The sequence below is a fragment of the Kryptolebias marmoratus genome, linkage group LG5 (genome assembly GCF_001649575.2).
Source record: "Kryptolebias marmoratus isolate JLee-2015 linkage group LG5, ASM164957v2, whole genome shotgun sequence".
NCBI classification, from domain to species: Eukaryota; Metazoa; Chordata; class Actinopteri; order Cyprinodontiformes; family Rivulidae; genus Kryptolebias; species Kryptolebias marmoratus.
In genome coordinates this window covers 6652682-6665436 of record NC_051434.1, presented here as the reverse complement: position 1 = coordinate 6665436, position 12755 = coordinate 6652682, and the positions used below count along the sequence as shown (strand labels likewise).

General features: G+C 36.6%; 1 protein-coding gene across 4 annotated transcripts in view; it reads left to right on the top strand.

The window, feature by feature from the left end:
- The window catches only part of rbms3 (RNA binding motif, single stranded interacting protein), a 264210-nt gene that overhangs the window by 41745 nt on the left and 209710 nt on the right, over window positions 1-12755 (top strand). For 3 of the 4 annotated variants that reach the window (XM_025006950.2, XM_017424121.3, XM_037975840.1), the window contains one exon: window positions 5394-5618. In XM_025006950.2, the coding sequence (XP_024862718.2) occupies window positions 5394-5618 (225 nt within the window). The remainder of the gene's footprint in view (window positions 1-5393; window positions 5619-12755) is intronic. The other variant, XM_037975838.1, reaches the window with a different exon arrangement.

Below are 12755 nucleotides of genomic sequence, written 5' to 3'. Positions count from 1 at the left end.
TTTTATCTCTCTGTGTGCCCCTTCTGCATTACCACATTTTATTTACCTCTTTTAGTCGCCCAACAGTCTGTATTTGGAATGAAAACGGGTTTCTCCAAGAAGTAAATACTATCTACTTTCACACACACTATGTTGCCAGTAAATATTTCAATCTAAAACTTTAGAATATCAGTGAAAGAGCACAGAGTTTATATTCAAGCAAATTTGCATTAGTCTGTCGGTAGAGATTTTAGAGTCATAATGAGGTGAGCAAAAATACTTACCAACATAAAGCACATTTCTAATGTTGTGTAATGGACCACTAGTGTACAATAATGTCACCCTCTGACCTAGTTGCCTTGGTTACCATTTACTCTCCGTCCCTTAGGACTGTCATGTTAGATCACAGAAATGTTTTTTTAGAACACCCTTAAAAGAGTCGGAGTAAAAGAACGAGTGAGGGAACCAAAGGGTAATATGAGAAGTATCTGGTTTAGTGCAAGTGGTCATGCAAGCCCACATGCTTTTCTCAAACTGAGAACCAGCCTTACATTCCAGATGTCAGAGTCCACACATGCTCTGCCAGAGAATTGTCTTGGTTATGCCTGAACTCCGTCCCCGGGGACTGAGGATAAAATACGTTGGTGAGCAGGTTTCCTTGGTGACCCAAAGATCCTGTAGTGTTTTCTGCTCATGATAGTCGAAGCCTGTATGTTTGGCAGTAGGAAGCTAACTTGGGAGAAGTGATGAGGCCTGGGTAAGAAGCGTGACTCAAACAGAAAAGGCTATTTTACACAACACAGATTCCAGGAAGTTAGTCATCAGACATGCTAAAGGATAGTTGTTTCTCTTTCATACCAAGCCAAACCGAGCACAAATATGTGAAAACAATATTACAAAACATCTGTGTTGACGTTTATTGTCTCAAATTCTCTAAAAACATTAAATTTACTAGTTAAACGTAATTAAGCACTTGCAATTGGAGGTTCCTATTTTATTGGCAGTGGTCATTCAATAATCCGCCTTGCCTATGTGTAAAATGGGACTATAGAGAGCACAAGGAAGATGAGCCTTTTTGGCAGCACTCCAGTTATTGAAAACAAGCACCCAGCCAAGATAAAGCACAGTCAGGCCAACAAGAAAGCAGGACATTTTGATTTAGATCTGTGTTACTCGGAAATCACCATTTCTGCTGCTCCGTATAACTGTGGGGCACAGTGCCTCCAGGGTGATCAGATTATCACAGAACAGTGTTATTTAATGCTCAGGGAAAAGGAGAAGGAAAGTCTGACACAAGATGATTTGTCATAATGTAGTTTTACTCACTGCTGGGAAGCTTACGTCCCATGATGAAAAAAACAGGACTTGTCAGGAAATAATAAATTATTACCAAAAGACTATCAGGACAGTCACATCACAGCTTTGTTGTCTTTGGCTTATTTATAAGAAAATTCAATTCAAGTATTTCTGCACTACGAATGCATTTGATGTTTCTGTCACAAGAGTTTGAGTACATGAGAAAATCACAGATTTTGAGGGTGTTTCTTCTTTTTTTTTCTCCCCCTTTTTTTTTCCTAAAAAGAAAGAAATAGTTCAGTCAAGTTGCACTTTATATTTTTTTTCAAATGGATCATCTTGAAGAATGAGATCTTTCTAGTTTTGACATCATAAAAGCAGACTTGGTGTCTTTATGGACTCGTGACTGATCGTAACACCAAGATCACATTAATAGTATTTAATTATTTTAGAATCAGCTCTAAAATTGCCGTTTCTGTGGGTAAACAAAGGTCCATCCCTTGACATCTTTAACTTTGCATGTCACCAGAAAGGGGTGGGTAAGATGGAAGGAAATCACTTAAATACAGACAAATGGACTTGTGGGAGTTACTACGCTGTTTTTTCTCAGCCTATTAATAGAGTCACAACATCCTTTCATTTTCTCATTTCTGAGTGGAAAGCATTATCCAACAATGACTTGCATTTTCATTTACAAATGGCACTGATTATGTTCTACAGCTGTTTTTAGCAGCATCTGGCAGATGCTGGCAAATTACCAGTATCTTCAAGTCATGTTTTTTTAGGAATCATCTTGTTCGTGCTAAACTGCCTATAAACTGCCTTATTATTTTTATATAATTTTTACATTTCACTAAATAAATGGGAACAAATTGTATCTTTGTGGCAGGCTGCTAGTAACAAAGAGCCTAAAGATCCCATTTAAAATCTGTTCTTTGCTATATTGTCTGTTATATGTCAACATAACACTCATTTATATCTTTAGACTATATTGCTGTAAAAAAAAAGCTGGATTAGTGAAAAGTTTTGCTAAGTCCTATAAATCAATCACAGTTTGTATCTAATATTACATTAATAGTTACAGCCACAACATGAGTTATTTGTTTTTCTGTACAGTGGCAAGATGGTGAAACACATTCAGTTAATGTCTGCTTTGTGGACAAACAGTCATTTTGGTATACATGTAAGTTATTTTAGGAAAAAGATATTGAAGTTATATGGTTAGTTAAACTGCCTGAAGTCTCTATCATGCTGTAAACACTAAAATCTACTGCCTGGACCACCTGTCTATGGGACTACTGCTGCATGAAATGGTTAGTTATCTCACTGACAATCCAGAGGTTGCAGATCGTCAGGAAGAGGGATACAGTAAAAAGGGACTTACTGTCACATAAGTACTACGTAAGTGCACATTCAAGCACACCCTCCAGCACACACACATCTGTTTGCCAAGTATCTACAACATTCCCCCTTGAAGCAGAAATAGCAAATGTAACCAGACCCTTTTAGGGAAATATGGGCAGATTGTAGCTCTCTGACGAGCTGCTGAAAGTCTGTGACATAGATCTCAGTCTGGGGACCAATCATACATTCTGGTAAAGGAATATAGAGACTGTCAGATCACAGCCACATGTTTAAAACTCAGCCCTGTCCCATGATATAAAGGCTGAATGTCGCCCATGCAGCCCTAAAGCCTTTTCATCAATGACTATTTTTCCATATACAGAGGGCATATGAAACATGTTTTAAAATTTAGCACTCCTTTAGGATAGTCTTCAACAAAACACCTCTACATACCTTGTGTTAGTCGGAAATGCCTCCTCTTTGGCTGAATGATCCTCATTTATAAGGCCACTGGAGGTTGTCGTATGACTCGAGGCAGCACTTAAACTCTATGAACTGGTGAATACTTGCGTTAAAATAGTGTCTGTGGCCATGCAGCTTAATGTACCGTACTCGAGGCTATCCTTCCCCTCTGGCTTTTACAGTGGCAGTGATATTGTGTGCAAATGTCTCTATCGCTCTCAATAACTTGCATCAGTGAGATGCAGCTTTAAACGATGATGTGTTGGTCCTTCCCACACACAGTTCTTAAATTTGACCCTACGACTGAGCCTTCGTTAAAAACATGAAAAATGTTAACTTGCTTGGTTTTCTTTGGCCTTTAAGCAGCACTTTTCAGTTTCTGACATGATGAGTTAAGATAGATGTTTCACATATTTGTTGTTTTTTTTCACCACAGCTTACTTTTTTATTACACTAGTTGGTCATTTTTTAACCATGAAGTTTATGGGATACTGAATTAATGCTTTATGGGAAATTGACTCCTCCTGTTTTATATTAACATGAACCCTGAACCTGTTGTTATATATTGTATGTGTTAGGCTGAACCTAAGCTGTTCCCTTCGGTAATGAAAAATACGGGCCTGGCAAGTTTTCTAAACACAGCTGTGAGTCTGCACTGCTGCCTTCCCTCTCCTTCAGTAACTCCTGTGTGGGATGGCTTTTGACCTCAGTAAAAATCTAACACAGGCTTAGGGCAACTGTTAATTCTTACTAGTGATGTACAGCTGTGCTTCATTCACGATGGTTTGTTTTTTTCTGTAGACCGAGTTTGCACATGCAACTTAAATCATGCCGGATATGTTATGTGAGTCCACTGAGGGAGTTAAACCTTTTGAATAATCAAACTGAAGAATTAATCTAAAAAAAAAAAAAAGAATGGCTTCCAAACTTTTTATTCCCCTCAGTCTTAGTGCAGTTGAAAATATTTACAGCATGTTTTTAAAATTCCCGACCAAAAAGTTAAACAGCAACACGACTCTGTTTATGAGCTTGTTTGTTGTAGAATAAACAAAAAACATTTTTAGTATGCTTTGTAAAAATTGTCAAAATGGTGTTTAGTCATGCGTCAATATTTCTTTTAGAAAAAGAAAAATGCAGATTTGCAAAGACTTGTGTTTGAGTTTTACCATAAAAATATGGTAAGTCACTTTTTCTTGTGGGGAGTTCCAGAAAGGGTTAAATGAATAAGTAGTTTTAAAGGATGTTGCATTATCTTGTGAAATTAATGTAAAAATGTATTTTCTAGGTTCACAATTTGACGAGGCTGCAATAGCTGTTTTGTTTTTCATCTGGCAATGCTTTTGAAAATACGTATAAATAAAAAAGAGAGTACCAGATGTACACTAGTAAACAAACATGATCATAGATTTTTGTTTATAAAATATAGTTTATTGTGCATTGTTGCGTCTGTTCCCTTTAAATTTCTAGTGTGCAACATTCATGTAGTTTGTTTCACATCTCACAAGATAAAATTTTAACCACTGCAGCTTTGGGGTGTAAATTTGGTTGCCGCTTGCAAGTTTAGCCACTAGATGTCTTCAGTTCACACACTAAACGTAATGTTCAGTAATTACAAGAACAAAGAACATGTTCTTGATGTCATACTTGTGATGTGTTTGTGATGTGGTTTGAGAACAGAACATAAGATAATAAATATAATTCCTTAAAAGTCATTTTGACTAGAGATTGTTAACATTGCAGTAAATCAGGTTGTCTAAGTGACAAAGGCTTTTTCTAAAATGCCAAAAAAACTGGCATGTGCGCCCTATAAAGCCCGTATTTTTGTCTGTGCTCCAGTGGCCATGACAGCCAAGGTAACCCATCTCAGAGCAATATAATCCAGACCGTCAGCAGCTTCAGCCCTGTGTTTTCTGGGCCCTGTTGATACCCAGTGCATAATGGCACACTGGGAAGCCTGTTGCCAGCCTGTAATCCGAGCATCTTATCAAACCAATCAGCGCTTTTGCAGCAAGAATACATCTCAACCGTGACAGAAGGGGGTTTCACAACATCTGGTGCTCCGAGGGAGAGAGAAAGGGAGGGAGATGGGGAGTTAGCGTGAAAAGAAAGTGTGAGAACAATCTTGTTGGTCTGGCATGTAGATTTGCGATCAGCACAACATCCTGCTATTTCTTTTGATGCAGGTCACTGAGCGGGCAGATAGTTGTCAGTGCTTGCCCACCGCAGAGTTGAGTTTTCTTGCAGCTCTGATGGTGATATTTTTGATGCCAGTAGTTATCACTGCAACTCAATTTCTTTTTTTGTTTCTCCAGCCCAGTGCATCAGTGAGAGGTTACCACAGCAGTAAGACAGCAGCCATTAGTCCAAGCTTCGGCTCCAATTGGACCTCTGGTAGCAGCGGTGGTCAAGGCACCTGGAGCAGCTCCTCCTTCACTCGTGCAAGTCTTCAGCATTATATATCTCACCACCAACAGCACCCACATTACCACCCCCCATCCACGCACACAAACTACACCTACTGCACGGCTCATACAGCAGTGAGTAATGCTTTTAGCTTGTTTTTGTATGAAAACATCTGCCTGTTTCTCACTTTCTGGTATCCATTAGTGGCTGTTTCTATTAAGCACGTTCTTCCAGTATGCACATAAAATATACTAATTTCCCCTCCTTTTCTCTTACCATTCTTTCATCTCATGTCTCTATATATTTTCTTTTCTTCTTTCTACTGTGTTATTTCCTCCTTTGACCCTCCATTATCCTTTCCTCTCTGTGCAACTTAATTTGTTTTCATTTCACACATCCCCTGCACTGACACTCCATTGAGAGACTAATTGAGATAGAGACACTTCTGGATCACTTCCCTTGTCTTTACTCCAGGAATTTATTTCAGTTTACAGTCTCTGATTTGACTTTATTTGTGGTATCTGGTTTTCTAATGCAATCTTTGGCTTCTGTCTGGAAGTGACGCATGGAGCCTGAAATGAGGAATTCTGTTACCGCCATGTTTCCGTCACGGTCAAGGAGTTGGAAACGGCAAATTTTGCAGGCGGTATGTTTTTGAGATTTGGATTTTGATAGCTTAGAAACAATATGTGAGAATTTCTTCAAAGCTGTCAAAAACTTTAACTTGAAATTCAGGATGGATTTATTAGATTTCCAAGGCTCTGTTGAATCATAGTAGTTATTTTTTGTAAAGGTAGTACATGAGTAACACTTGTAAGAAACTTTATCTTGTGTAAAAGATTACAGATTAAAGGTTTAAGGTTAGGTTCATGCAAAAATTGTATTTTGTAAAAACATTTGAAGGATTACCAAGTTCCACAGAAAATATTGTTGGTATATTTCTGTTATAATGGTTGCAACACGGATGCAGTGATTTGTTGGTTTAAATTATCTTAAATTAAAAAACAGTAGTTGGTAGAGTGGAAACTGCTTAAAAAGATCATATTACTATAACACAAATAAAGATTTTGTCCTAGAACTCACAATTCATAGAGAAAATACATTCTATGACCCATTTGTCTCAGCACAGTGACAAATCCTTCAAAAAACCTAATCTGCAGCTGGAACATTTTACAGAAAGCATACAACCACAAAGCAATAATGCTTGTTTTTTGCTGTGTTTTTTTCAAGAATAAATATCTTCACAAGGCCTTCTTTCACTTTTGCTAATTGTCCATCACATATGCACCACTTAAACTCCCATCTGCCTATCTGCCTGCATGTTCAGACATCCCTGAAGCACCTGCATGCAAAGAGTGAAGAAATTGGATTGGATTTAGATATGATATTCATCATTGTGCATTGGCTTCAAGTTGCACAACGTTTTCCTTTCAGGTGATTTCTGTGATACCAGAACACATTCATTCTTTCTAGTGAGCTGGAAGAATTGTTCTTTGAATGTTTGAGCTGTTTTGTGTGTTTTACTGCAGCTTTCCAGTCCTAATCAGTGCTTCTACCTTCTTTACACAGTTGTCACTGTGACTAGCAAACACTGCCATTCCCGCTCTCATTGCTTTTACCACCACGAAACAGCAAAGAGGAGCTCTGCTGTTTTTGATCCGTGCTGTGCACAAACAGGAAGCAAAATAAACAGAGGACATTCCACATGACAGGGATAAATGCTACGGTTGTGGTTGTAGTTGTTGTGGTGCTCTGTCACATGTCACATTTTTTGGGGGGAATGTCACAATCTTTTCTGTTCTCACTGCCACTCCCTCCCTCAGGGAGTCGAGCCATTGTCATCCACATCCACACACAAGCTGCAATTCCCTCCTTTTTAGTCTTCAGACCAACTTGCTTTTTAGTTCAGAAACTGAACTTGCATTTAAACTACTGAATGACTTACAATGTTGTCACATACAACTTGTAGTTGTTTCTTTTTTTCCCAAAAAAAATTACAGTAAAATAAAGTATTTAGATCACAATAAGTTTTTAAACTTGATTTTCTTTGTCAGTTTTGTTCATCTTACAAAAGATGGCCCAGCAGTAACGTAACATGAAGACATTTTACAATAATAAAAAAAATGGATCCACAAAGAAGTTTTGAAACAAAAGAAAACCAGATCATTTGTTATGAGCCTGAAAGTGTAAAACAGACAAGGAATGGAAAAGAATAAAAAGGGAATTTAATTTCTAGTTTACAGAGAGCTAGTGGCAGATTTCAGCTGGTTTGTTGATGAGTTCCTAATTTTAGCTGACATTCGCTAACATTGTTTATACAGTGGTGATGGCTTCACAGCTAACACTCAGCCTGCAGCTGCTCGGCGGAGGTGAGGGAATAAAGTGCGACTCCATGCTGTTTGGGGAACTTGTCGAAGGGAAAGTACCCTTTCAAGAAGGTTCAGGGGCAGTATACAAACTGCCGTGGCCTTTGGAAACAGTTGATCTAAGTTAGTCACATTGTTTTGATAAAAACAGAATTTGATTTTTGTTACCTGTTTTGAAAAGACTAATATAGACTGAAAAGCTGGAATACTAATAAGCCCTTTTTCTGCCATCTCTTTCTGGCAATTATCCAACAAAGCTTTATTTAAACAAGAAAAAAAGGTGAAAAAAACAACTTTTTGTTCATTTAATAGCATGTTAATCAGCTGTCTGAAGTTCCTAACAATTCAGAAACATAACACTGTCACGTTCCTTAAAAGAGAAGATTTAGTCATTTTTTTAAGATTATCTTTTTATTTTAAACTTTTAAAGAAAGGTGAGCAGTACTTTTATGCAATATCTATTGAACCGGTTTTTCTCTTTTATTTATTTTCTCTCTACTGCTGGATGAAAATTCTTTAAATTTTCCTTTCTGTCACCAAAATTACCATCAATGGAAGCTGACATACACACACATTGTTTAAACTAGCCCATACATAGATGTATGTAAGATGTAAATCCATCCCTGTATTCAATATTCAACATAGTGACTCTCATGAATAAATTGCTTTTAATGTAAATATGTTCTTCGGTTATCAGCTCATGTACAGTATCCCCATTCACTGGTAAACTATGAAATTGCAGGAAAAAACAATCATGAAAGCATTTTAATTCACAGAGACTTCCCTCATTTGCCGTGAGTGTGTCTGTTTTTGTGGGTTGCTGGTAAACCACACTCCTTACAGAACAACCTAACTGGTCTGGATTACAGGTCATCGTGGGGTCATCAGACCTCCTACCCCCATCATGACCCCTGTACTCTTGAACCAGTGTAAAGAACACGAGTTTGACTGGCCTGCTTTTATGGGACAGTGGGTACGGTTGTTTTCTTTTTGGCAGTTTTCTTTTCGTCCCAGCAGACACCAATTTCTCCCCCACTGTTCTGCTTTTTTTCCAAACTGAGGTATGGTTCCAATATTTGAGTCTGCATGGTGTGTTTCAAACCCAAAGCTTGGAATGTCGTATGGCTGTATATATCGTGGTGTACAAGTAACAAAAATCCATCAGTTCACAAACAAACCAAAGCAGACCTCCTCTCATTTTACAAACTCTTCCTATCAAACACCCTCTCTTTTTATTGCATTGTTTTTATTGCCTCCCCCGAATGCTGTTGTGATTTCAGGCATATTAGATGCAAAAAAAATATCCTACAGAAAGAATAAAAAAAAAAAAAACAAGACCCTGAAAACTGATAGCTCAGCATGTGTCTGTCCTCTTGGCTGAGAGAGGTGAGTAAATATGTGGAAGAAGAAAAAAAAACCAAGTAAGGATCCAGCAGAGATCAAGAAGCCTTGCCTCCAGTGGGTTTGTAATTACAAAGAAAGCGGATACATTTTCAGTTTTAATATGGTGGGGTGCAGATCCCTCAGGGGGAGAGGATGGAATGACGAAACAGAAGTAGAGAAAGTGGTGTAGAAGTCAGGAGATGTGACAGACTGTGCAATATTAACAAAAGCTTTTGTATACTTTAAATTTGCCTTTTTGAAATATTTTTATGGGAATATAATTGATTCTTGCTGTGTTTACTAGTAGTCTAGGAAATATGCAACCCCCACTCAAAAATGTATTATATCTAATAAAGAATATGACAAAAGTCTGATAACTGCAAAAAAATTTACAAATTTATATATATATATATATATATATATATATATATATTTATATTTGCTGGTTCTAGTTAATTTCCTTCACAGGTAGACAGAACCAAAGCTTGCATTAGAGCTAAACTGTGAAAGGATTGGGCTGTTTAATATGTCACAGGAAAATAAAAGCTCAGGTCCCATCTCTATTTTTATGCTTAGTTTTCTTTTGTTCTTGTTTAGTTTTTTTAATTTTATTTTATTTTTGAATGCAGCCATTGTATCATATTAACTGGGAACTTAATTTAAATATACTTTCAGTGCCCTGTAATTTTTAGCATGTCAGACAACAAACTATTGAATTTATTGTATTACAAAGATAATCTATGGTGTTTAAATCAATGCTTATGATTAACTAACTACATATTGCTAAGATCCGCTGTTACAGTGAAATGTCAGCTTAATAAAAATCGCTCAAAGTAGTTTTGTTGAACTTTGTAGCTGCAACATGTTTTATGTAAAAATGATATATACACTAAAAAAACAAAAGGAGGTACTGAGGTGGTGGTTTTATAATATTAATAAAAAAGACTTAATTTTTTTTTTAAAGAGGTAAAAAATAAAATTAAAAAACTGCTGTCCATTCAAATCCTTATGCCTTTGACTTAACAATTTTTTTTTAAATAAATGTAAAGAAAATGCTTTATACAACAACAACATGAAGGTAAAATCTTGTTTATCTCAGTTTTATCTCTTTTGCCGGCTGACATAGCTTAGTAAATTGTTTTTTCTCAATATTACCGGGGGAAGTTGGTGCTGTTATTCTCTTCTCATTTCTGGGGTATTTTCTTTTTCAACATTGTCAAATCTAAATTAAATACCAACCTTAATCAGATTGGTACGATGGTCATCATGTTAGCATTTTGTTTAAAACACTGCTTGCCTCAAACATAACCTGGCTAAAATAATTAGTAATGGTGTGTTTATCATTAAGACTTAAAAAAAAAATCTATTATTGGAAAGCAAGCCATTTTTTCTCTCACTTTAAGCTAAACTTTGCAGTCATGAAAAACTGGCACACAAACCAGAAAAAAGCTAGTTTATTGAAAGATACCTGAAGGCAACAACTAAGTGACGATAAGAAAAGAAAGGTTTGAATATAAGAGGAAGAAGACATTCACCCTTTCACCTTACATTAAACTTCTGCTTCTGAATGTGTACCATTAACCAGAAAGCTTTACGGGTGAGGCGACATCTAGAGCGAGCGTTACAGCCCTCAACTGCTTTTGTGTAATAAAACCTGACAAGCCACTGATTGCACATGGTGTTATTGGATTCTTTACTTAAAGCCACATGTGCTGCAAACACTGCTACAGCCTTGACTAAGCACTCTGCGCTGATTTTCTGGCCTATTGAGAATTGATCACGAGCACGCACAGTGAAGAAAAGGAAACATTTTGTCTGAGTACTTTTCTCTAATTGGTATGACAGAGTCCATTAAGTGGTGATACAGGTAATAGTGGACATGTTGTATATTGTTAGTGTTAGTATACTGAGTGAAGTGTCTTCAGTCTGCTTCAGAAATATGTATCTTGAGATATTACTGTGCAGCATCTAGCTTATATTTTTTAAATATGTGGCTTATATATACAGTACTTATTTTGGCTTGTTTAAACTTGTTTTAGCCATTTTTATTGCAATTCATTTACACATTATTGAATTTATATTTCTACAAACACTTGTATTTAGTTTATTTTTACAAGTGCAAAACTAAAAACGTACAATGAGAAATATTTAAAACTCGAGGTTATAAGATGATTAATATCATTTAAATAGCCATCTTTTAGTTATTGTATTAAAATGTCAAAATTATTTTAGCTGAAATTCTTGGCGCAGCATAATGTAAGTAACAGATGACTATTCGTGTATTTATTTATTTTACAGATTGTTATGGAAGCAGTTCAATCATAAACAATCTTTCATGATCTGGAAAAATAATCCGGTATACCCCGAAAGCATGGTCTTGCATTTGTTGTGACTAAATAGCTGTACTGAACTACTTAACTGTGTACAACAGGAGAGAATGCATTGACAAGCATGGTCAACTTCAGCTAATTGCATCTGTGTTGTCTCCATATTGCCAAGTTAATCTGAGTTCATGCAAATTGAAGTGTGCATGTGTTCTAAAAAAAAAAAAAGAAGCTCAAGCTTTTTGGTCCTCTGGTGGTGTTGTGACATGATAAATGTGGAACTGCTGGGGTTGAATTCTGAAGGGCCAACCCGCATTGCGTCTATGTGCTGCTGCAGAGTTCATCTCTCTTCATAACAGAGACACACACCTACTCATGTGCTGCAGAGGACAAAAGTAACACCCCTCTTCTGTAGATTAATATAAACTTTACTGACAGAGAAATTTTAACAATTGTTGAGAAATATTTCCACATGCTGTGCCCTACAATAATATGGACAACAAGATAGATTTTTCCTTTTGTGACAACATTTCTGCATGTTATCATTTTGGCTCCCAAGGACATTTATAAACACCCATATAAGACCTTCAGTTTAATCTTGAGTTCTCTGCATAGTAAACTCATCATTAATCTTTCTGAGTAGATAATCATTAAGTCACTTTTAACCTGATGGTTGAAACTCCCAGAACAGGACATGCTTTAATTCACAAGGCTGGAAAATTAGGAGTAGATAAAGACATCATAAGGCTGTGAGTATGTGATCAAAAATCAAAAATAAATACGTTCAAATAACAAACAAGACAAAAAAACAACACATTATCAAACCAGCTTTACATATTTGTAAAGCCATGCCGTTTTTACTTAGTTACAATTAATATTTTTTTCATATAATTAATACCTGCATCCTGCTAAGTTCAAATTCAGTCGGCATTAAAGTGAATTGAAAATCATTTGACAATACAAACTGACAACTACCCAGAACCTGTTGTGAAAAGAATCCAGAATTTGTTTTAAGGCAAAGAAACAGAATATTCTGCAATGGTTGATTTATTCCTCTCATCTCAGCATGACGGAGCTGCATTTCACCTCACTAATGACATAACTGGAAGTAACTACAGTTCAGGCTTGGCAAAGTTTTACAAAAAAGAAACTCATTCTTTGGTGTTGTCTAATGGTCTCAGACCTCAGGCGGTCACTG